We start from the raw sequence: 27224 nt of genomic DNA, 5'->3' as shown, positions 1-27224 counted from the left end.
TTTTGTTTTCTGCACAACACTTTTATGGTTAATTTGCAAGACAAGTGGGTCAAAGAGACCCACACTTGTCTTAGGGCAACGTACGTTCATACGAGAGGGCAATGAAGTGTAAGGTTCAAATAAAGATAGAAAAGGGAAGAAAACTTGACGAAGAGGCGAGACTAGCATGACAGCCGAGAAGTTATCGACTCATAGTGGTAGCAAGACGTGCATGGTTCTTAGAACCAACATGGCGGCAATACTACTCGAAATCGAGATCGATATGGCGGTGCTAGGCTAATTCTACCCTCAGTCAAGTGAGAAGAGAAAAGAGAATGAAAAGAAGACACGAGACAGCAGAGAGATGGGGTCTCGACAGCACTAGGTGTTGCCACTCACGACCGAAGAGTAGCAGTGTCGTGGCCCTTGGGCAGCACTCGACACTACTGCTCATGGCTAGAGAGTGAGAAATGAATTATGGATGACGCTAGGCATCATCGTTGGCAACATTAGGAGACAACACGCCCCCGCGCGGGCGGCAATAATCACTGATGAAGCGCGCAACGATAGTCATTTGTGAAGCACGCGTCGATAATTCTCACGAGGCGCATGGCGATATTCGTGGGCCGCAGGAAGGATCAATAAGCACTGAACATGCGAAGGAAGCTTGGGGATGGTGATAGACGTTGTCGAGGCCTCTAGCGAACGGCGAAGGGTGTCGCCGTCTACGATAAACGTGCAATAGGGGAGGACCCCTCCGGGCGGCAACGAGTTTCGTCGTCTAAGTTCTTCACTGAGACGCCAAAGCTACATCTGTGGATGGCAAATAGAAGAACAGAAGGAGAAGGAGAGTCACGCATGGCGCTGCCATTCCATGCGTGACCTGTGAGACCTCAAGGGAGGCATGCACGGCACGGCACGGCCACTGTTGTGCATGACCTCTGTGAGGAACTCAGATGGTGAAGAGGGAGAAGAGAGGAAAGAAGAAAGAGAAGAAGAAAAAGAAAAAAGAAAGAAGAGAGAAGATTTACCTCAAACCTAGGGGTACCGATCAAAAGTTTCTCTCACCTCACTCTCTCTCAAACGTGACCCAACAATGAGAAGAAATAGAAATTGTATTAAGTAAAAACTCTCTCTTTTGTGAAAGGTTGAGTCCTATGGTGCGTACAATGCTGGTACGTACAAATAGAATTTACCCCAAACATGGGGTAATGATCAAAAGTAACCCTAATTGCTGGAAATTAAGATTAAATTGAATTAAAAAAAATTAGAAAATAGGGTGCAAAATGACAAATTTGCCCCTTCCTAACAACTCATGGAATTCCAAAACAATCCTTGTGTTGCCCTAGAACTTGCGTGATCTTGCATGGATAATCTAGGGTTGTTTTGATGCTTGGTTGATCGAAAGACGTTTGTTTTCATGTTGGGCTCGACATGGCAATCTATTTGATACCAACTTTGAGTCATGGATCATGTTTTTAGTGCACAATCATGTGACTTGAAATTTGAATCGATCTTGAAACCTCAGATCAATAGTATGCCCGTTCCTTGATGTTTTTCGGTGATTTCTTCACTGAATTACACTGAACATGTTGTTATGATCGTGGGGCAACAAACGCAGCTCGATTTCATGCCCGAACGAAGATTTTGCAACTTTAAAATTTTTCCCCGAATCTGGAATTCCAGCGAGAAATTTGCAGCCACTTCGTCAACTTTATGTGCAGAATCCAACCGTTCATCATATACGGTGTTCAGGTCAACGATAGCCAGAGACCTCACGCCCGCAGTGGAAATAGTTTCATGTCAATCGGGCGCACGAGCGATGTGATCTGGCCACTCGAGCAAGGCATGACGCTGCTGAATTTCCTGCACTTTCTTCACGGATTAGCAACTTCTCTCTAGTTTTTCTTTGCGCTTGGGTATAGTCACAGGGCGTGCCACATATTGAATCGCTAGTCTTGACTAGACGAACATGGTCACCAAATTTGAGAGAGATCCGACTTGGGTCAGGCGAGATATGAGCTTCGAAAGTCACTTTTCGTGACTGCCACTTCCATGGCGTGGAGTTTCAGGGTGGCTGCATGGGAATAGCGTGCGGCCCCTCCTGTTTCACTCTTTTGCCTATAACATTTTCATGGAGTGTCCATTCTGGCTGAAATTTGACCCGAGGGGGTTTTCAACCATGCTGGATCCAATGGTGGTGGTCCCATAGTAATTGAGATATCGAAAATGTAGCTCTAGTTATAGGGGTCGTTTCAGGGTGTTAGAGGCCGATTCTGTCGGAACTGTTTCTCAGTCTGCATTGCCTTAGACATGTAGGAATATGACAAAACTTAGCAGGAGACTTTTGAGAGACCTCATGAAGATCTTGGCCGATTCCAGGGCAGTTTTGAGACTGTCGAAATTTCTACTGTTTGCTAGGCTTTATTGAGCGAGGGCCCATGTTGACGAAAAATATCTTCCAACAGCAGGTGCAACATTCAAATGGCAAGAAAAATGGGGTGCAACAAATGAATGAGAGGAACCAAGGCCAATTAAGGCTTTTTCTCTAACACCATAGATAGAGAGCGTACCTCTGATCAGCTAGGTTGATGCCTTGGCTTCTTGTTCAATGAGAGCAAATACTCGTCCTTGTGTCTTAGGTTCGTCTCAGTTCTTTGTCACGGGACAATCCCTAACCCAATGACTGGGCTTGCTACACTTTAGACACACGTTTTGCTTCCAGTAGCATTCGGTCGTAGTGTGGTTGTCTTTTCCACAATGAGAGCATACTGCATGTCAATCACTTTCCATATGGCCCGGGTGATTCTTTTGGGCCTTCTAATTAAGTTGGTGGGGCTTTTCTCTAATGTCCCTCCTTAGAAATTGTCGAGGCTTGTTTTCGCACCTCCCTGGCGGCACAGCCCTCATCTTTCCTTCCTTCCTCGATCTATGGTCCTCGCAGTCCCTCTCAATCTTTAAGGTGAGGTCTACAAATGGGAGCGTCAGCCTTCTAAACCTCTCTACAAGGAAACTTTCATTTTACTCCGAGGTGGGGGTAGACTAGGCTGGCATCGACTCCATCATTTGGGTCATTTCCCTCAGAGTCTTATAAAACTCACCGAGCATCTCGATGTTCTCATTGTTGGAGCTCGCATCGTTGGCACGAGCCCTTGGCACCTTCAACCTAGTACAGAAGCACTCAGTCACTAATCTATCCTAAAACTACTCTAAATACACTTTTAAAACCCCTTATAGGCCAAGAATCATATCATGGCTGCTCTGATACCATAACTATCACGACCCCACCCTCGATCCCTTTACCGTACATGACGGAGAGTGACCGAGTGTGGGTTCATGATCCCAAAGTAGCGTTTGTCAATTAGGTCGGGGTAAACTCAACGTCATTATTTCGGTAATCAAAGCAAAGCATGGAAAGATAAATACATCAGTAATTTTAAATACAGGCGATAATTTATTAATTTAAAGCTCCATACATAACAAAAGCGCTTTACATAACATTCTTCCAAAAATATTACATTTGAGTCTAGGGCATCTGGGCAATAAACAAAATCAAGGGCTAGACTCCCCAACCACATACAAGATCTGGATCCCTCTTCCGATAAGTCTGGCTTCAATTTCCTTCAGCAGTCCCCGTCGTTCCAACTTTTGACCTGTTGTTATTAGTGTACAAGGAAGGGAGGGAGAAATTGGATGAGCTATACAACCCAGTAAGTAGGTCTAAGCGTTATGCATTAATAATGAGCCTACTCATAAATCACAAACAATTTATTTAATTGTACAGAATTTAAGTGTAGCAGTCATGAAAATCAACAATCAGGTCAGCGCATCAATTATAAGCATTGTATCCATATAGCAGTTATCATTCAATTGATTCAATCATCGATATTCATAATCATTATTCAATCATTACCTACTCACTCTCTAGTTCACCTTCTCTCGCAGTAGAGGCATCCATTGGGCTAAACCAATCCCATTGCTTAAGACCTCTACCAGCTCCCATGAGGGAGAGCAATGACAGGTGGGGAAATCCACTTCATAATGCACTCATACGCACACACACGGCCCCTAGCGCGTATTGGGGGTTCGATAAGCACTTACCTTGCAAGGCATCAGTCACTAGTTTCGTCTCAGTAATTCTTGGGGTGTGCGACCCTCCCATTTCACTTTTCCCCTAACTGCATCCTATCATTCATCAAGTTAGGGTATATGGCCGGCATCACTTTCCTCAGAATAGCATTCCTCACTACCGATGGGTGCCCCATCATGTAGCGAGCAGTATTAGTGAAACATTGGCAAGTATCACATTATCATCATAGAGTAGTGCCCACTACCAATAGGTGTCCCATTGCATAGTGGTCATCATTATGGCCTCATAAAGTGCTCAAGCATTTAATTTCATATGTGTTAAATCAGTGCATTATAACAGATAAATCAAATTGCATCATGCAAGAACAGAGTCTCACTCATAATCATCCAACATTCACAAAACATTATGACAGTTATCATGAAACATCCATTGCATGAGCTGTGACATAGCATTTACGCTTAGAAATCATTGGTACCAATTCGACACTTATCATGTAGCATTCATCATAGAGAAATCACCTTAGCTTGCACTTATCCATTTATCACTTGGCACATAGTTGCGTAGTATCATCCACACAACACTATAGCATTCACATGAAAACCCTCACATAATGCTCTCATTTATCACTTATTAAAGATGTTACATAGCTACTTGAATAGCTTAATGAGTAATCTCGAGAAAGGTGGCAGAAGACGAGTATAACATTAATTTTGTGAGTTGCAACAGTGACATACCCCTCTTCTTACGGCATAATTCCCCAATCTAGGGAGATTTCGAAACACTTTAAACATGCAACCTCAAGTTCATGCCAGGTGATTTAAAACGGCGGTGATTTGAAGGAATTTGAACAACTTTTAATAGGTCAAAAGCTCGGCTCAAAATGATTGTGAGTTGCTGGAAATTTCTTGCAACCGTGGGTAGTGACGTACCCATGCATTTTAGGGCATAACTTTCAATTTACGAAAAATCTCAAAATCATGAAAACATGCAACTTTAAGTTTATTCACTGCTCTTTCAAATGGTGCCATTTTGAAGACGTTTGGACACCATTTGGTAGACCAAACGTGTGGCACAAAAAGAGTCATAGTTGCTGGGGTTTACCTCGACTATGGGCAGTGACATGCCCCAACATTTTGGGGTATATCTCTTGATCCATACAAATTTTTAACATAGTATAAAAGAAAAATTAAACTAGACATGCATATCATTCAATCAAGACCGATTTAGGCCCATTTGGGCGTCGTTTGGCCACCGAAAAGTCCAAGGCAAAGACCCAGAAAAATCCCACATTTTATCATGCTATCAAATGATACACACCATTTCACAAGCCAAAATAAACTCCACACAAGCCTCATTCATGTCAAGTAATTTAAGCAAGTTTTACAAGAAAACTACTCCATAAATTTATCAAGTTCATTACTCCATGCTCAATCCCTCATTCAAGCCTCTTTTTATTCATTTGTATTCATACACCTCATTCTATCATCTTGCTCTCCAAATCAACTTTAGTTATAAATCCTATGAAGTGAAATGATGCACGGCACTAAACCCACATACCTAGTGTTCACAGCGTCTTCAAACCTCCCACTGGCAGGCACCCCCAAGCTCTAAGCAATAGCTTCTCCAAGACAACAGTTAACTCCCACTGGTTGTAGAGAGAGAAAACGCCAAGGAAAAGTGAGGGGAACTGTGCGAAAAAGGGAAGGGGAGAGAGCTTAAGTACCCAGGGTAGGTGAGGGTCACTGTAGCTGACGTGCACAGCTCTGACAGGTGCGGTGCTGACACGTACGACACTGACAAGTGCCGCGCTGGCAGCGGTCATATCTTCCCCCTTCTCTGCCTTCACACATGGCGATACTCCAGTTTACGAGCGGCGATGCCCCAAACGGTGCTACACTCGCGTCAATGCTCAACTTTTCACTTGCGATGATGCCTCTTGCACGCGACGTTGTTCTTCCTTCTCTCTCTTCACAGTCGGCGTTAAGCTTCTTCCACAGACGGCGATGCTCATCCTTATCTCCACGAGTGGTGCTGACTTTTCATGCGCAGCGATGACTCTCTCCCTCTTCTCTTCAATTCACAGATGGCGCTAGGTCTCCTTACACAACCGGTCATGGTCCTTATGCACATGACGTTACCACCAGCACGTGCGGCAATGCGCAACCAGCGTTGCCCACATTCACGCACGGCGCTGCACTTTACACGCGTTGTGATTGCATCTTCACTCTCTCTGCTGCCTCTACAACACAGGCGACGCTGAGCTCTTATTCACATGCGGTGATGCTCTAAGCGGCGCTAAGCCTCTGTTTCACCCTTCATCATCGTGCGTATCTCTGGGCTGAGAGAAAATTGTGGTCCTTACATTTTCCCAAATGTCATTATACCTTAGGAAGGCTATACCTTAAGAAATACATGGTCCCCTATCTGATATTCCAAGTTTCTTTTATGCTTATATGCATAACTTTTCTGTCGACTTTGAGCACTTTGAAGTCTACTCCGGATGAGCTTAATCTTATTGGTAGTTTCTTGAACTAGCTATGGTCTTAGTAATTTTCTTTCCCCTACATCATCCCAACATATAGTTGATCTACATTTTCTTCCGTACAATGCATCATTTGGTACCATTTTAATATTGGACTGATAACTATTATTGTAAGCAAATTCGATTAGAGGCAAATGGTCATCCCAACTTCCTTTAAAATCCATCACACAAGCTCTAAGCATATCTTCTAAAGTCTGGATTGCTCTTTCTGATTGTCCATCTATTTGAGGATGAAATGTCGTACTAAGATTTACCTTGGTACCCATGGCTTTTTGTAAACTCCTCCAAAATTGAGACAAAAAACGGGGATCTCTATCAGACACAATTGTCACTGGGGTCCCATGCAAACTTATAATTTCTTGAACAAATAGTCTTGCCAGCTTATTGAATGAATTTATTACTCTGATGGTCAGAAAATGAGTGGATTTAGTTAGTCTATCCACAATTACCCAAATTGCATTGTGATTGTTCTTTGTTTTGGGTAAGTCTGTAACAAAATCCATAGTTATATGTTCGCATTTCCATTCAAGAATGGGTAACGGTTGTAACATACCCTCGAGTTTTTGGTGTTTCGCCTTAATTTATTGGCACACTAAGCACTTAGACACAAATTCAGCAATCTCTTCATTTTTTTTATTGTTCCATCAATAATGGACTCGTAGATTCTGATACATTTTATTACTACCAGGATGCACAATATATCAAGATCGATGAGGTTCATCCAAAATCTCCCTTTTTTTATTTTCATCACTTGGAGTACAAAGTCTCCCTCTGAATCTCAATATGTCATCCTGCCAAATTTCAAAATCTAGCATTGACCCTTTAGTTACCTTTTCCATAATTGCTACCATCCGAATGTCATTTAATTGTGCCTCTTTAATTTTCTGAATGAGAGTTGACTTTACACATAAATTAGCAATAATAGTGTCGAAATCCTTTAAATGAAATTTTGAGCTCCAATCTTTAATTTCTTCCAATAATCACCACTCTTTAATCGTTCGATGAGCTAAAACTCCTGCAAATTTCATATTTAAAGCATCTGCCACAACATTAGCCTTACTCGAATGGTAATGGATTGTACAATCATAGTCTTTTAGGAAATCCATCCATCTTACCTGCCGCATATTTAAATATTTTTCAGAAAACAGATATTTCAAACTTTTATGGTATGTATATAATTCAAATTGCCCACCATACAGATAATTCCTCCAAATCTTTAAAGTAAATACTATTACTGCAAGTTCTAAGTCATGAGTTGGGTACCTCTTCTCATATTCTTTCAATTATCTAGATGCATATGTCACTACCTTCTCATGTTGCATTAATACATTGCCTAAGACTTTGTGTGAAGCATCACTGTAAATCTCGAATCCTCCACTTCCTACAGGATTAGTTAAAACAGGTGCAGAAGTCAATTGAGCTTTTAATTCTTGAAAACTTTCCTCATATTCTTTTGTCCATTCAAATGTGACATTTTTCTGTGTCAATCGGGTTAATGGAATTGCAATTTGAGAGAATCTTTTTACAAATCTTCTGTAATATGATGTCAGTCCCAAAAAGTTTTAAACTTCGGTCACATTACTTGGTTGTTTCCAGTTAATCACAATTTCAACCTTTTAAGGATCAACAAATAATCCTTCATTTGATATCACATGGCCTAAAAATATCACTTATTCTAGCCAAAATTCATATTTACTTAGTTTGATATACAACTCCTTTTCTCTTAGTCTTTGCAATACTACCCTTACATGTTACTCATGCTCCTCCCAATTTTTGGAGTAAATTAGAATATCAGCAATGAAAACTACAATAAACTTATGCAGAAAGGGCTTAAAGATTCAATTCATCAAATCCATAAATGCAGCTGGTGCATTAGTTAATCCAAAAGGCATAACTAAGAATTCATAATGGTCATATCTTATCTTAAAGGTTGTTTTGGAAACATCATCACTTCTAATCTTAAGCTGACGATACTCAGATCTGAGATCAATTTTTTAAAATACTTGTGATCCTTGTAATTGATCATATAAATCATCAATTCTAAACAGCTCTAATACCAAAATTGTCACACCCCAAGTTTTATAACACTAACATTCTTGCGATGTGATAGTTTATTCTTAAAGCATAAATAGAACAAATTCGGAAATTCCTCTATATATTGGACCAAAATTGATTTTTCCATTCAAAAATTTTCAAATTTGTACAAAGTCTACTCACAACTCATATTAACAAGAAGATCTCTATATATGCAAACTTGATAGAACAAAAGTTACAATGGCAAATTTAATCATGACTAAAAACTACTTCCAAGCTACTCCTATTGTATATACGAACAATAAGGATGCAATTAATCTTAAAAGAATTCACCATAATTTAATTAGTTTGGCTACTTAGGAAGTGACCATCATAATCCTCAAAAATCATGGTTGGAAAATGTAAATATTTTCCAAAAGAATACAAATTAAAACAACATGAGGATGAGCATACACGGAGAACAGTTTCAGATTCAGAAACATACAATTTTAACCTAACCCTGAATATTTGAATGCATATTGAAATCGTATGAGGAAGTGCATATATAAATCCTTTAAAAAAAATGCATAGTTTAACAAAATTCACAAGATTTCACAAATCCCTATCGGCAGCCCAAGTAGGTCACTTATATACCCCACTAGCGTCCTAGATGGGTCCACTCAATCCCTACCGGTGTCCCGGATAGGTCTACTCAATCTCTACAGGCATCCCGGATAGGTCTACTCAATCCCTACCGGGATCCCAGATAGGTCTACTCAATCTCTACCGGCGTCCCGAATAGGTCCACTCAATCCCTATTGGCATCCCAGATAGGTCCAGTTAATCTCTACCGGCGTCCCGGATAGGTCCACTTATATACTTAAAGTATCTCTGAAACTATTTTTGAACATTAGAAAGCAACAATATTGTATATTCAAAATATCAACAGCATTAATCCACATGAAGTAATTTATAGCAAATACTTTCACTAATATTTATGAAATAACCAATCAAATATTTTGGGCTATAGCTTCATAATGGTAGTAGTTTTGAGAGATATTATTGAAATTTAACATGATAAGCAGTATGTTGACAATAGAAGACTCTTATAAAAATCTAGAGTTAAATACTGAATTTTTAACAATCTAAAATCTTTAAAAATAGATGGAAATATCACAAATTTATTAAATACCAAAATACAAATTTTTAAATAATTATTTTACAGGAAAAGAAGACCACTTGCACAAACACTTACTGTATCTAAAATTCATACTGATAAACGGAAATATTATAATTAAATATAGAAATACCAGTTATTATATAACTCTTTTACAGGAAAATGAGATCACTTACACATAAAACTTACAGTATCTAAAATTCATAACAATAGACGGAAATATCAGAATTTTATTAAAAGTGGAAATACCAATATTCAAATAACTATTTCACAGGAAAATGAGGTCACTTACTTTTATATGTCACGAGATGGGTATGTTGCTACTGTCACTAGAGTAAGACTGAGATTAATGGCATTCAGCTTATCAGGAGTTCGAAAACACAAAATTCAGGTTTCATGACTTGCATATTTGCCTTTATTTGCATATCCGGATGATCTTAATCTTATTGGTAGTGTCTTGAACTAGCTCTGGTCTCAATAATTTTCTTTGCCCTACATCATCCCAAAAGATAGGTGATCTACATTTTCTTCCGTACAATGCCTCATTTGGTACCATTTTAATACTGAATTGATAACTATTATTATAGACAAAAATGATTAGAGGCAAATGGTCATCCCAACTTCCTTTAAAATCCATCACACAAGCTCTAAGCATATCTTCTAAAGTCTGGACTGTTCTTTCTGATTGTCCATCTATTAGAGGATGAAATGTCGTACTAAAATTTACCTTGGTACCCATGGGTTCCTGTAAACTCTTCCAAAATTGAGAGGTAAATCGAGGATCTCTATTAGACACAATTATCACTGGCGTCCCGTGCAATCTTATAATTTCTCGAACATATAGCCTTGCCAGCTTATCTAATGAATTTGCTACTCTGATGGCCAAAAAATGAGTGGATTTAGTTAGTCCACCCACAATTACCCAAATTATATTGTGATTGTTCTTTGTTTTGGCTAAGTCTGTAACAAAATCCATAGTTATGTGTTCCCATTTCCATTCAAGAATGCGTAAGGGTTGTAACATACCCATGGGTTTTTGGTGTTCCGCCTTAATTTATTAGCACACCAAGCACTTAGACACAAATTCAGCAATCTCTTTTTTTATTATTATTCCACCAATAATGGCTTCATAGATTCTGATACATTTTGTTACTACCAGGATGCACAGTATATCAAGATCGATGAGCTTCATCCAAAATCTCCCTTTTTAGATTTTCATCACTTGGAATACAAAGTCTCCCTCTGAATCTCAATATGCCATCCTGTCGAATTTCAAAATCTAGCCTTGACCTTTAGTTACCTTTTCCATAATTGCCACCATCCTAGTGTAATTTAATTGTGCCTCTTTAATTCTTTGAATAAGAGTTGGCTTTACACATAAATTAGCAATAGTAGTGTCGAAATCATTTAAATGAAATTTTGAGCACCAATATTTAATTTCTTCCAATAGTCACCACTCTATAATCATTAGATGAGTTAAAACTCTTGAAAACTTCATACTTAAAGCATCTGCCACAACATTAGCCTTGCTCGAATGGTAATGGATTGTACAATCATAGTCTTTTAAGAAATCCATCCATCTTACCTGCAGCATATTTAAATATTTCTGGGAAAAAAGATATTTCAAACTTTTATGATATGTATATATTTCAAATTGCTCACCATACAGATAATGCCTCCAAATCTTTAAAGCAAACACTATTAACGCAAGTTCTAAGTCATGAGTTGGGTACCTCTTCTCATATTCTTTTAATTGTCTAGATGCATATGCCACTACCTTCCCATGTTGCATTAATACACAGCCTAAACCTTTGTGTGAAGCATCACTGTAAATCTTGAATGCTCCCCTTCCTACGGGAATAGTAAAAATAGGTGTGGAAGTTAATCGAGCTTTTAATTCTTGAAAACTTTTCTCACATTCTTTTGTCCATTCAAATTTGACATTTTTCCGTGTCAATCGGGTTAATGGAATTGCAATTTGAGAGAATCATTTTACAAATCTTCTGTAATATCCTACCAGTCCCTAAAAACTTCGAACTTCGATCACATTACTTGGTTGTTTCCCATTAATCATAATTTCAACCTTTGAAGGATCAACAAATAAACCTTCCTTTGATATCACATGGCCTAAAAATGTCACTTGTTCCAGCCAAAATTCACATTTACTTAATTTGACATACAACTCTTTTTCTCTTAGTATTTGCAATACTACCCTTATATGTTGCTCAGGCTCCTCCCAATTTTTGGAATAAATTAGAATATCATAAATGAATACTACAATAAACTTATCCAGAAAGGGCTTAAAGATTCGATTCATCAAATCCATAAATGCGGCTGGTGCATTGCTTAATCCAAAAGGCATAACCAAAAATTCATAATGGTCACATCTTATCGTGAAGGTTGTTTTGGAAAGATCATCACTTCTAATCTTAAGCTGATGATACTTAGATTTGAGAACAATTTTTTAAAATACTTATGATCCTTGTAATTGATCATATAAATCATCAATTCTAAACAGCTCTGATATCAAAATTGTCACACCCCAAGTTTTTTAACACTAACATTCCTGATATGTGACAGTCTATTATTAAACTATAGATAGAACAAATTCAGAAATTCCGCTATCTATTGGACCAATACTGATTTTTCTAAATTTTCAAATTTGTATAAAGTCTACTCACAACTCATATTGACAAGAAGATCTCTATATATGCAAACTTGATAGAATAAAAGTTACAAAGGCAAATTTAATCATGACTACAACCTTCTTCCAAGCTTCTCATGTTGTATATATGAATAATAAGGATGCAATTAATCTGTAAAGAATTCACAATAATTTGATGAGTTTGGCTACTTAAGAAGTAACCATCATAATCCTTAAGAATCATGATTGGAAAATGTAAATATTTTTCGAACGAATGCATGTTAAAATAATATAAGGAAGAGTATACATGGAGAACAGTTTCAGATTTAGAAACACACAATTTTAACATAATCCATAAGATTTGAATGCATATTGAAACACTATGAAGAAATGCATATATAAATCCTTTAACAGAATGCACAGTGCAACAAAATTCACAAGATTTCACAAATAGCCTACCGGCATCCCAAGTAGGTCACTTATATACCCATCTAGCGTCCTGGATGGGTCCACTCAATCTCTATCGGCGTCCCGGATATGTCCATTCAATCCTACCAACATCCCGAATAGGTCCACTCAATCTCTACCGGCATCTCGCATAGTTCCGCTCAATCCCTACCAACATCTCGAATAGGTCCACTTAATCCCTACTGGCGATCCGGATAGGTCCACATCTATACTTAAAGTATCTCTAAAACTAATTTTGAACATCAGAAAGCAATAATATCGTATATTCAAAATATCTTTGAAATCAATAGCATTAATCCACAGCAAATACTTTCACTGATATTTCATAAATAACCAATTAAATATTTTGGGCTATAGTTTCAGAACGGTAGTAGTTCTGAGAGACATTATTGAAATTTAACATGATAAGAAGTCCATTGACAATAGAAAAACTCTTATGCAATCCAGAGTTAATTACTAAATTTTCAATTATCTAAAATCCTTAACAATAGACGGAAATATCACAAATTTATTAAATACAAAAATACGAATTTTTAAATAACTGTTTTACATGAAAAAAAAAGCCACTTGCACATAACACGTACAGTATCTAAAATTCATATTGATAGATCAAAATATTACAATTAAATAAAGAAATATCAGTTTTTATATAACTATTTTGCAAGAAAATGAGATCACTTACATATAAAACTTACAGTATCTAAAATTCATAACAATAGACGAAAATATCATAATTTTATTAAAAATTTAAAATTCATAACAATAGACAAAAATATCATAATTTTATTAAAAATAGAAATAACAGTTTCAAATATCTATTTTATAGAAAAATGAGTTGACTTACTTTTATATGTCACAGGGGTATGCTGCTACTGTACGCTGTGAGGTTCCGCAATCTCTTCCTCTCAACCATGGCCTCACTTCTACTAATGGCTCCCAAAATTCGTTCAAACTTTTTTTCTATCACATCGACTTCTGAGGTAAAACCACATCCCCATTTTTGTCCATTATTTCTTTCTTTTTCTCCTCAAATTTTAGTTAATGCCTTAACTCCTTGTCAGTACACTCATTCTTCTTTAGAATTTCTTCTGTTCCCATTATAACCTAGTAGGTTTCATATAGAATTCTGTAATCTTATTCGTTGTTGGCCTGCACATGCTTTTAAGATGAATTGAGCTGGAATACCTTATGAGCATGACCTATAATAGCGTCATGCCGGTGAACTTTACTCTATGTTTTTGGTATGCGACGATTATTCATGGGAAATTTTTTATTTTTTATCGTAATTCATGGTTATGAAATTTCTGAAGTTGCTCAAAGTATTGCTAATGGGGTTCTTTGTTAGACATTTCATCACGTTCAGTTGGCCAATTTTGTGGAGTGATCTTAGTTATTGCGGAGTGATTATAATATTCAAGATACGGTGCCGTCCAACTTTGTAGCACTTTCTACTAAGTCTCCAGTTAATCTTTTGAATTTTTACTTCGTATGGTAGTTGAGCAACTGCATAATTGCCATGTTGGTTTTGCACTTCTAGTGATCTATAGCTGTTCCCAATCAACTTAACTGAAATGATGCTCAGTTTCTAAAGAGTCTAGTCAGTTACATGGTTTCTGGATAAATTTGAATGGCTAAGATTTCATGGAGTGATATGAGATTGTATCAGAGGTACTACTACCAAAACATTTGTGGTTTTTGCTGTATGCTTTGTTCACTGAAAATGTGTTACTGCTGATAGTTTATATGCTTATGAAAGAAAAATGGAAGTGCCAAAAGAGTCTCCCAAGTTGTGAGCTCCAATAGAGCATCGCTTATATGAGAATAGAAAGCTTTTGGCTAGGAAAACAATTATCCCTTGCAAAGGGGAGGTTCACTTTGGATCTATGCATCCCAAATCTGATGTAAAAAAGAAGAGTACATTGTTAAACTGGCTTCAAATCTTGTTGTAGTTTATAAAACTAAGCAATATTCATTGGCAATATCATCATCATCATCAAAGCCTTTTCCCAACTTATTGGGGTCGGCTATACGCATCCTGGTTCCCCAATTTACTCTATTGAGGTCCATACCCCCAGCGAGGCCATAAGCCCCCATATCTTTTTTCACTACTTCCAACCAAGTCCTTTTAGGCTTACCTCTTGCCCTTTTTTAGCCTTCCACTTGAACAAACGTACACTTCCTAACAGGTGTTGTACTGGATCTACGCGGCACATGGCCAGCCCATCTAGTCTACTTTCTCTCATCTTATTGCTTATTAGTGCCATACCTAAATTCTCCAAAATGTATTCATTTCGAATTTTATTCCTTCTTGTCCTTCCACTCAGCCATCTCAACATCCTCACCTCAGCCACACTCATTCTATGGGTATGTTATTTCTTGCTCGTCCAACATTCCGCCCCATAAAATAAAGTTGGTCTTGCAGCTGTCTTACAAAACTTGCTCGTCAGGTTCATTGGTATGTGGCAATCACGTAAAACTGTTGTTGCACATCTCTACTTTGCCCACCCAGCTCTAATTTTATGTGTGACATCTTCTTCAATCTCTCTATTTTCCTGGATTATCGATCCAAAATATTGAAAGTACGCTCTTTGTGGTATTTCTTGGCTGTCAATCGTAACTACTTCTTCATTTCTATTCCTATTATTAATAAACTTGCATTCCCTATATTCTATCTTAGTCCGGCTAATTTTAAAACCTTTAGATTTTAGAGCATCCCTCCAAAGTTCTAACTTTGTGTTGACATCTGTTCGGGTCTCATCGATCAAAACTATGTTATCTGCGAACAACATGCACCACGGTACCACATCTTGTAGGTGCCTAGTTAAGTCATCCATAACTAAGACAAAGAGGTATGGGCTCAATGAATAGGCAATATGAACATTGCAAATCATGATTATCTTAATAGTTGCAAAAAAGGAATCAAAACTAACTGCTAATCATTGGTTTTTCATACTTAACATGTTCTAGGGCTTCCAGTTTGATGGAATCATTTTGTATAAGTCAATCTCTCACATTTGAAAGATTCTTAGCATATGCCTCCTCTTAATAGTACTGTGTTATTAACTCAATACAAATGGTTTATTGGATGAAAAAGACACATGTGTGTGTGTGTGTTGCGGTAGCCAATAGGCTTATGCTACATTGTAAGCCCATAGACCAAGACACATAACTGGAAGGATTTATTTAGGCTGAAGTTTTGCATAACATCTTTGATTTGACAAAAGATCAACCTAAAAATAACAAATAAAAATAAAAAATAGCAAGAGATTTTGAGTTCTTGAAGACTTAGATCGACTATCCATGAGATGGACTATCTATGTTCATTTTTAGGGTAGCATTGACCTGGACCATTTTTAGTGTGCAAATTCTTTTTTGTTTTTTGATTGCTAGGGTAGGATAGGATGAGCATGTGGAGTTAATCTATCTCCAAAAGAAAAAAGGATAGGATGGCATGTTGCACAATGTGGGGATCAACAAATTGCTCGAGCTCTGATGAGCTTATGCTATAGTTTATACTCATCGGCTTATGAAATCTTTTTATATATATAAATATACATACATATACACGCACACACACACAGAGGTAATGTGAACCTTAGAAAATCATGTTTATAATTTCCTGTTATCCCTTTTTGTTTGCCCCCTGCAAATGTAGGATTGAATTAATAAAATAGATTTTTGAGAGATGAACCTACGATTGACAAAAATTACAGCTTCAGGAAATGCCAAGCATGTACCTACTGCATGCATCCTGTATTTTACAGATTTACTTCAAATAGAATGAGAAATGCAAGTCTAAAAAGAGGGAGGTTCAGACCTATGAAACCTTAAGTTTAGCACCAAAGGCTCTTACAGACACATGGAATTGCTGATTAACAATGGAGTAGTGAGGTCAGCTTCAGTGAACTATATAGTTTGAAAAGGAAAGCTTAAAATTGTGGCAAGGTATCTGGTGGCTACCAAGTCATAGATTGAGGGTGGGGTGCTCTTCTAGGAATGTGACAAGGAAAAAGATGATGTGGTTTGAGCTGGAAACAAAAGAAGTTTCTGATTCTAGAAATGCACTTTGTATAGTGGCATTCGCTTGGTAGTCATGCCATATATTATTACCTGTGAGATTACAAAGTATAAACCTATACCATTATTTTTGTTGGAGTTTGTGCTAGATTCGAGACATGAATCTGAAAAGATTTGAACAGGATATAGTGTTGGAGCTCTTGGTTTGTTACGGGATGGTTATACTTCGCTGGTGTGTTGTTGTGAAACCCAGTGTATCGGCGGGTCCAAGGCGGCCTGGGGGATCCAGGCTGCCCAACGCCTAGGCGGGCCTATAACCTAGGCGGCTGCCAGTTGAAATGAAAAAAAGTAAAAATCATACCAAATTATTACCAATGTAATACCATATTCCAAGTTGAAAAAAAAGAAAAAGATAGATGTTGAGAAGAGAATTTTGATAATTCATATTGTTAAAACAGTAAACTGTAACTATACAATTGTAGGTAGTAAATAAAAGTCAACACTCAACACAACAGAAATTTTGAAAATATACAGTATAACAAAAGTCAACACTCATGACTCAACACAGCAGTCAACAGGCTCAACACTCAGCACCAAGAGACAAAAGTCTTTAGTTGTTGTCTTCATCATCATCATCATTAGAAGGAATATCAATAAGGCAAGCCTCATCATATGCATCAGAGTCGAGGCCATCATCATCAAAGTCATCTCCCTCTTCAATATAATGTTCATCCTCCTCTGTTTCTTCTGAATCTGCATCTTCCTCCTCCTCTTCTTCTACCTTCTTCTTACTAGTCTGTGCAGATGAGGCCTTAGGAGTCTTGGCTGCTCTACCTTTTTCTTTGTGTTTCTCTGAACTCAAATATTGTATAATTTCCTCCTTGGTAGCCTCAGGAACATTTTTACAAGGGGCAACATCCCCTTTAATACCGGTAAGGTGTTTTTTAAACCGGTAAATGCCCTCATTAGTATCCTTTCCACACTAATTACATTTAATATGATTTTTATCACTTGGATTCAGGTTATAACCATACTTCCAACTCGGATCACTACTCCGTCTAGAACTTGGAGAAGATACTTCCATAGAACAAGGCTTATTTTCATCCTTTTCTAGTTCTTAAAATTCAAAAGATGTCTAATCTCATCCCGAACTGCATCAGGAACCTTTGTATAAGAAGCAACATTACCTCTAACATCATGAAGGTGTTTTTTGAATCGGCTAATACCCCTATTGGTATATTTTTCACAAAAATTACACCTTATACAATTTTTATCATTTGGTTTTAGGTTGTACCAATACTTCCAACCCGGATCACTTTTTCTAGGAGTAGCAGAAATAGATCTATGATAAGGATTTTGTTCTTGTTTTTATTTTACATAACTTATAAATTTCTTAATCTCCTCTCTGATAGCTTCAGGAATATATTTACAAGGGGCAACATCCCCTTTAATACCTGCAAGATGTTTCTTAAACCGCTTTATGCCTCCTTTTGTATCTTTTTCACAAAAATTGCATCTAACGCAATTTTTGTCATTTGGATTTGGGTTGTATCCATATTTTCAACCCGGATCTCCACTCCGACTAACTCCTGAAGAAGACATCTCAAAATAAAACAAGCAATCTAAAAGTTGCACTTACTTTGGTTGCTCGAACTCCAAACTTTGAGAAACACTTCGATGATTCGATCCAATGAAATGTAGTTTTTTGGAGGTTTCTTTCTCTCTAAAAGGGTTTCTTGGGGGTGTAGGTTTCAAATGAACCTAAAACCCATCTTTTTAAACTTTTATATCTTGAAAAAAATGAAAAAATAAAAATAAAAAATTTTCTGCCTCTGGGTGGGCCACAGGCTCTGGGCGGCCGCCCAGGGACTACCGCCCAGTTTGGCCGCCTAGGCCTGGGCGATGCGCCCAGGCCTTTTGGGCCGCCTAGGCGCTGGGCGGTCCGCTTTTTTGAACAATGGTGAAACCGCCTTGTACTTTTCTCTCGTTGAAAACTTTTTGGAGCCAATTTGTTGAAAGGGCTTCATTAAGGGTCCAAACTGATGGTTAAAAACATTGAGTGAGAGCTCTTGCTTAGAGCACATTAAATGTGTAATATTAATTGACATTATTCATGGACTGGCAAAGCGAACTATCAATTTGATTAGGAAATCCTAGAGAGCTCTCTATCTTTTCCCAAATTCCGACTAGCACGGTTGTTAAGAGGCACAGGATAGGCTCCGCAGTTGGCTCAGACTGGCTAAGCGAGCGGGCGGTTACCGATATCGTAGTACGTCAAAGAATAGGAAGAAGTCTACTGTACGGAAAATAGATTAAAAAAGACAAGGTGTGTGTTACACAAATTGAAATTATGGCTCTGAAACTATTTAGCATCTCATGTATTTGAGAGAACTGAACTTTTTGTGAGAATAGGTGGATGCAATTTATGATTCACAAACTGTTTGAAAAGCTTTTGTTCTATATTAATCGCTTTGGCAATATAACCTCTCAATAATTTTTTAATTTTTTTTTTGATACTTTCATATGCATTTGTGGTGGTAATATTTCATTTCTTTTGAATTTCTCATTTCATATAATTAGATTTATTATTGGTTACATATCAAACAAATGCATTTCTCATGAACTGGTTCTTGTAATTATTTTAATTGCTTTGGCAATATAACCTTTCAATAAGTTTTTTTTTTTATACTTTCATATTCATTTGTGGTGGTGATATTTCATTTCTTTTGAATTTCTCATTTCATATAATTAGATTTATTATTGGTTACATATCAAACAAATGCATTTCTCATGAACTGGTTCTTGTAATTATTTCCATTGACAATTTTTATTTTATAACTTGTTTCCCTTTGAATGTTTTATTCTTTATTTCTCTTTTGTCTTCTAGGAACATATGTAGCATTTGTTCGACTTAAGACTCTTTAGTTAATGCAATACTCTATATTCGTTTTTAATTTTTAGTTGTAATATAATACCCTTAGCTTCTTTGGCAGAGTTTAACTGAAATCATTGATAAGAAGTTATTGTGACATTTTTTTGTTGGATACCTTTCTCAAACTTGCAAGTCATGAGTTCTGAAAACTAATTTCATTGACACAGTTGTGCACACATGTTAGTCATGAAGTTCACCTTCATGAACATTATCGTAATTTCATCTCATTTTGTAGGCCAAATCTTCAGGTCTCTATAAAAATGGAAGCACTAACAGAATTGAGATTTTTGGCAAGTCTGAGATGTGGCAAGGTCTATCTATGAGGTCAATAACTTTATGATTTTAGCCCGTTCTTATTATTATTTGTTGCTTCCAATGAACCGTCTACTTAAATAAATTATAGTAATATACAAGTAACCTGAAAATAAGATTTTTCTATAGTGTTTGTATATTGTGCTACATTTGTCTGTGCCACGGTTCCCTAACATTTCCACAATCATCCAATGTCAGCAGCAGATGGTCGGGTTATGCCGTTCCTCTGCTCAAAAGTCCATTGAATTCTATGATGGACTTTGAGTGGAGGAATGGCACCTCCAAGTGTCACTTATTGACATATGAATGTTGGGAGAGTACTAGGAACAGTAGGAAACCCAAATGACTGAGGAAAGGTTGTAGAGTGCTCAAAAGTTTAAACTGCCACATAAATTATGAGAAATCTCAGAGCGGGAATCGTGCCTCCCTTTGCTCCAAATCCAACAGCTATCAACTATCAACCTCGCCGATGCTCTTCCAGAGATCAAGAACACCATTCTTCCCTCCAAATGAGAATTCTGGCCTGGAAAATACAGTGTTTGGGTGAACCGAGGAAGAATAAATCAGTCACTAAGCACACTGGGAAATAACTATAGCGGTTAAACTTGACTCCCCAAACCTATCCATGGCCTGCTTGATTTGAGCAGAAGACCTTGTGCTTGGGAATCGCTTCCTGTCTAGGGCTTTTTGGGTGGATTTGGGTTCTCTAGGATCCAACAATTCTGGCTAAAAGTGCAACTCTCACATGAACATACTCATCCTCAATTTGCTTCTCTTGACTCTCAGGGGACATAGAATGAAGGTTCACAGCAGTCTATATGCCAAATAGAGGTGAGAGAAGATTTGGGCTGAACTAGACAACATCTCAACTCTCATCCCCCTGCCCTGGTGCATTGGCAATGACTCGTAATGTCACTGATGGACCTTCAAAAAGAACAGATGTGGCCAAATTACAGTCAGTTTGACTAGTTTTTATGATTTTGTGTTCAGGCATTAATAGATCTTCCCTTTAATGGCACCTCCTTCACTGGGTCAAGCCACTTGGATTGCCTCACACTTACCGAGCTAGATAGTTTCCTTGAATCCACTGACTGGGAGGAAAATTTCCTAAATGCCCACTGCTGAACTCTCCTTAAAACCATATTTGAACAACCCCCATCCTCTTAAATATTGCCTCATTCAAATAGCCCTAGAGCCTTCTGTTTTGAGTTGATGGGGCTAGAAGACTTTGATCTCCACCACTTGATACCCCCATGGTGGTCATTCTTTGGGGTTCAGGTTCTGCAAAAAGTTATAACCCTCAAAGATACTGAAACATTGGAATGGTGAGCAGTTTGGTCACCAACAGGAGAAGGAGGAAGCCCAACTCAATGAAATCAACAGTCTCGATATGATCAAAGAAACCAGATATTTATAACCTGGCAAAAGAATATGACTCCAAAACTGAACTCCCAGAAATCCTCAAGTAAGAGGAGATCTTCCAACACCAGCATTAAAGAATCATGGCTCAAAGAGGGTCGGAATACTGCTATCTTCCATAAGACGGCAAACTGCCAAAGGAGTAACGCCATCCTTTAGATTAGAGGAGGCGAGTGCAAGACAAAGAGCCAATAAAAGTAAACCAAATCATTAGCAGTTACTTCGGCAATATTTTCATTGGCCAAAACCATGACAGGCTGAATACAGGGAACCTGAATTTCCAGACTCCAATGACAGAGAGTGTCACATTGTTAGCACGTCCTTTTATTGAAACCAAAACCTGAAGGGCAATTGCTGATCCAAGACATAACAGAGCTCTTTTTCTAAATGACTCCCGGATCAAACTCTTCCACCATGTCTGGAACTATCTGGCTATAGACATCCTGGTTATGTTCTCATTATCAAAAAAGACATCCTGGTTATGTTCCCTGAGTTCTTCGATAGGGGCATCACCAATTGTGGAGTGAATTCTACCTTCATTGACCAGATCCTAAAGCTAGAAGGTGTAGAAGAACTGACTGATTTTAGGCTAAGAAGTGATCAGCAACTCGTACAACATTGTGGCCAAAGTCCTTGTCTCACACTTGCGCCAGGTCCTAAGCCAAGTCATGTCACCACCCCAAGGAGTATTCTTTCAAGATTGGCCAAACTTGGATATAGATTTCATCATCTACAGGTAAGTCCACGCCAGGCACCACGCCAACATACCAGGCTTATCTTAAAGTTGGATATGGAGGAAATATATAACATGCCGCTTGGGGGATCCTCGATTAAGTCATGAGTTTAATTAGGGCTGGCAATGGGCCGGATCGCCCGGCACTGAAAAACTAGGACATGGGCCAAAAAATATGGCCCGAGGGTTGGGGCAATGTTGCCCCATAGTTTCTCTTTGCTTGAAGAACTATTTAGCCCGGCCTGGACCGGGACAAGGCCCCTTCCATCCATTCTGAGTTGACCTGCCCTATAGGGACGTAGGTTGGACTCGGATGAGAGTTGGCCGGGCCCATTGTCAGCGTTGTCTGATGAATTTTGATTGCAGTTGGCATTTTAAGATTAAAGGATGAATATCCTCCCCCTACTTCTTGGTCTTAAGTGCTCAAGAATTTGTCACATAATTGAGGGGTCTATGCCACCCCCTATCCTCTTTTCTCTTTGCTATTATAGCCAAGATTTTCATACGGTCTACTACCAACTTGTAGGCCCAAACCTGGTTCGAAGGCTTCTCTATTGGGTTTGTGGCCTTTAGAGGCCTTGAAAGCATATAAAACTCATGCTATATTGGATAAATCGTGGTCCTGGTAGGACCAGTATGGTATTTTATCTTTTGTTAGTTCAATCACTTGGGTTGCGTAGTCTAGACCTGGGATTAAGTCCGAAACCTTGATCCCTGGCATAGGCACCACCATTGAGGGTTGCATTCTAGGGTCATCCCTTGTTGAGGTAAGGGAGATGCCTAGGGATGACGTCGTGAGCTTGGAGGCTAGTGATCTCCAACGTGCAGATGGTAGCTTGTGAGGGCAAGGTCAAATTCATCAACCACTGTATGGTGTGTACACATCATAGCCACATTATAGGAAATAGCTGGAGAAGGGTCGTCTAAATGTGTTGAATAGTATTGTCACGACCCCACCCCGGGCCTTGCCGAGGCGCACCCAAGGCCGGTGCCGGGACCGTCGAGGCTCGAGGTGGGGGTCTGATGGTCGAGATACTCGTAAGAACATACGAAAGCGCACAGGAAGAAAGGAAAGAAAAAAAAAGAATAAATGAATACATATGATAGAATCCAACTTATGTACAGAACGTTTAAGGCCCAACGGTCCAAAAGAAGAAAACTAGGTCAATAAAAAAAACTACAGACTATCTGGCCATACTGGCACAATAACAGACATGCTTCTGTTATCGATAACAGAAGCATGTCTCCATGTTACCATGCATCGATCATATAACAGAAGCAGGTCTCTATGCACACATATCTTATCAGAAACATGTTACCATGTATAGATCATATAACAGAAGCATGTCTCCATGCACACATATCTTATTAGAAGCATGTCATACATATAATCACCAGAAACATCAACATGTCCAATGCATCCTATACATATGATCACAAGAAACACCAACATGTCCAGAGCATGCTATACATATAATTACGAGAGACGTCACTATGTCATATTATCATGCTTATCAATTCAAGAGACATTATCATGTCAATAACATGCTCCATATCAATGTAATAGACATCACTATGTCATTTTATCATGCTTATTAATTCAATAGACATTATCATGTCAATAGCATGCTACATATCAATGTAATATATATCACTATATCATTTTATCATGCTTAACAATTCAAGGTACATTATCATATCAATAGCATGCTACATATCGATGTAATAGACGCTATGTCGTTTTATCATGCTTATCAATTCAAGAGACATTGTCATGTCAATAGCATGCTACATATCGATGCAGTATAACAAGAAATAGATTGCATAACAAGCAGTGGAGTAACAATCATGAACTTGTCTCATAACAGGATGTGTCCTCAAGTTCTCAAATTACACTCATGACTGAGTAAGTGATCAGGGTAGATAAAGAAATTATAGGCCACCGTTCAACAATACAAGTTCACGGATCGAGTCCGAGAGCTTTCGCTCGAGATGGGACAAGTTTAGTGTCCAAAAACAGTATTTTTCTGGTTTTCCAGGGCGACATTTGCCCACTAAAATGAACTTAACTTCAAAAATACATAACATTAGGTCATGGGACTTGTTTCCAAAGAAGCTAGACCAGAAATGCACAACTTTCATTTAGAAAGTGGTGCCAAATAAAAGACCCAACTTGGTCAAACTGCCTGATTCTCCAGGAGTAACTTTTGTTTTATGCAGCAGAAAATACAGACTGACACTCCAGTAGAAAAATAACTATAACTTTCAAACTATAGGGAATTTTATCATGAGGCCAAAACCAAATTTAAACTAGACTCATTTTTCTGACATTAAAAAGTGGTTTCATCTCGTTCTAATGAGTTTTGGTCGGTCAAAAGCACCACTTAGAAACATGTAAAATCCCTGGAATTCATTTCTCAGATCCATCTTACTCTTATACAAGGTAAAAGACGTTCTAATAATTCATTCCAAATACTAAAGAATTCTGGAAATTCTCAGTCAAGATTGTAATGTTTTTAACACTATCAATCATCAAACAAGGTCGATATTTCTACTTACGAAAGAGACCGTCGAACACCGGCACGTGAGAACACCGTCCAAGGAAGAGGAGAAGCGAGCCAAGAGGGCGAGAGGGGGAGCCCAAGACAAGGAAGGGGTGATCACCTAGTGCACTAAGGGGGAGAGAATTGGCTAGCCAAGGCTCAAGGGTTAGGGTGAGATTGATTAAAAGAGAGATGAGACTAAATGAAGGGGTTTAAATACAATTGAGGATGAACATGCCCATTTTTAAGGGAGAAATTGCCACATGTCAATCGTGCATATGGGGTGGTGTTTATGTGCATGCATATGTCTATAGCATGAATGTATGAGGGTTCATGTAAATATGTATGAAATGGGTATGAGGGTGCCACATGGCACACATACACAGTGTAGAAATTTCATTATGTAGGCATTCATGTGGCCATGGGTATGTGTGCATATGAACATCGTGGTGCATGTGGGTGTGTGTGGGTGCTACATGGCACTCATGCATGGTGTGATCATCATTAAGCATGGGTGTGTGTGTGCATGAGTGTAATGATGGTGCATGGGTGTGTGTGTGCATGAGTGTAATGATGGTGCATGGGTGTGTGTGTGCATGACTGTAATGATGGTGTATGGGTGTGTGTGCATGAGTGCAATGATGGTGCATGGGTGTTGATTGACTAATCATAAGCATTGGAATGCGTTTCCCCACGCCTAGGGATGCGCACTCACGCGACGTGGGGGTTCGAATTTCTGGTCCTCGAGCCGACAGGCCGGTCGGATTGCACAGACCATAACTTTCTAACGGTAGCTTGGAATCAAGCGTGCTGCGTACCACTGAAAATTTTGAGGTCTCCTCTATGACAAAGACCTTAAGCGGTTCCAAAACAGCGAGTTCTACACCAGCCAAGATTTCTAGGCCCCCACAGAGTCCGACAAGGTCCGAAATCAAGATCGGGCAAAAAGTTTAATTGGTACAAAAACATGAGGACAATATACATAAATAAAGCACGATAAAAATCTCAATCCTTACAAGTATCCCTTGCACTATAGCGATACTGTATGTTCATCCTTATGGATGTAACTCGTTCTTGGGGGGAGCTTATAATTTACACACTAAATTCATGTTCTTCTATTTATTGGGCAACTTTAATGGGCCAATCTTGAACCCTTGCTATTCACTAGGTCCCGTCAAGTTGGTTTGAGAAGATAGTTTGTGAGTCACAAATTTTTTCACGTAGCTTGAGTGCCTTGGAGATCTCAAGCTCGTGACCTATTGGTATCAATTCTCTTCTAGAAGTATTTATTTGTGATTTGAAAAATTATGAGACTAAAAATAAATTTTCCTAATTTTATTTATGCCTTGTGAATTTTTCAATTAAATTAATTTCAGCAATTAAAAAATCATTTTATTTTATAAAAATAATTGTCTTTTCTTTCCATTTTAAAATTGTTTTGGGCATGTGTATTCTATGTGACCCATGTGGGGGGCTAATCGCCATGGCCCACAGTGTGAGTGGGCCACACCTTGAATGGGACATGAGCTCCATATAGGATTCACCACTCACCACCCACATCTCCTTATCCCCCTTCTCTCTCTCCTTATGAGATAAGATTAGTTGGAGAGAGGATTTTTAGGGGATAAAATTTCCCTTTGATATTTGTTTTTTTGAAAAGAAAAATAAGAAAAGAGATTGTGTTTTAAAAAGGGTAAGGACTTCTTCAAAGAATTAATTCTAAAAGCATAAAGTCCTAATCCTTATATGGTTAGGATAATATTATATGCTCTAACCCAATCTAAGTCTAAGTTTTGGTTAAACCTAATATTTATGGAACTAAAAGAGGATAATGGTCAAGGATCTAAGGGATAATATTCTGGGATTCCTTCCTTGATCATGATGGCTAACCTAGGAGTAGGATCGCTCAGATCAATTTTTTCTTCACCTCATAGATTACCTATGGCTCCTTACAAAAGATGGTCATTCGGATCTTGAGCCTAACCACTAGCTCATCTGGTTATGAGCGGAATTGGAGTACTTTTGAAATGGTATGTTACTTTAGTTTAGCGAAGATAACTTTGTTACTTCAAGTCTCTAACTTATTTACTTTATTAAGTATTTGATTTTTAGATAATTACATTATTAGTTTACTAATTAGTAATTATTATAATAGTTAACAGCATAAAAAAAATTAATTGTTAAATAATTAGTATATTTTCATTTAATGTGTATGTGTCTTCATATAGGTCCACACAAAGAAAAGAAACAAGCTTGAATCAAGGAGGCTCAATGATTTAGTTTATGTGAAGTACAAACGAAGATTAAATGAAAGATTTGCTAAGCGGGTAAAAGAGACCCCCTTAAATCGAATGA

General features: G+C 38.2%; 1 protein-coding gene across 12 annotated transcripts in view; it reads left to right on the top strand.

Moving 5' to 3' along the window:
* Nucleotides 1-13750: 13750 nt before the first annotated feature.
* Nucleotides 13751-27224, top strand: part of LOC18425753 (uncharacterized) — a 30420-nt gene continuing 16946 nt past the window's right edge. For 3 of the 12 annotated variants that reach the window (XM_088853059.1, XM_088853050.1, XM_088853000.1), the window contains exons 1-2: nt 13766-13893; nt 20098-20186. Coding sequence is in view for 3 of the 12 variants with exons in the window: in XM_006830289.4 (XP_006830352.2) it covers nt 13777-13893; nt 20098-20186 (206 nt within the window). In the remaining 9 variants the exon portion in view is untranslated. The other 9 variants (XM_006830289.4, XM_088853027.1, XM_020662177.2 and 6 more) reach the window with 9 other exon arrangements.

Source organism: Amborella trichopoda, chromosome 1, assembly GCF_054954075.1.
Source record: "Amborella trichopoda isolate Santa Cruz 75 chromosome 1, AtrichopodaSantaCruz75HAP2 v2.0, whole genome shotgun sequence".
NCBI classification, from domain to species: domain Eukaryota; kingdom Viridiplantae; phylum Streptophyta; class Magnoliopsida; order Amborellales; family Amborellaceae; genus Amborella; species Amborella trichopoda.
Note: the sequence above shows the minus strand (reverse complement) of the source record. Positions and strands in the feature narration are given on the sequence as shown.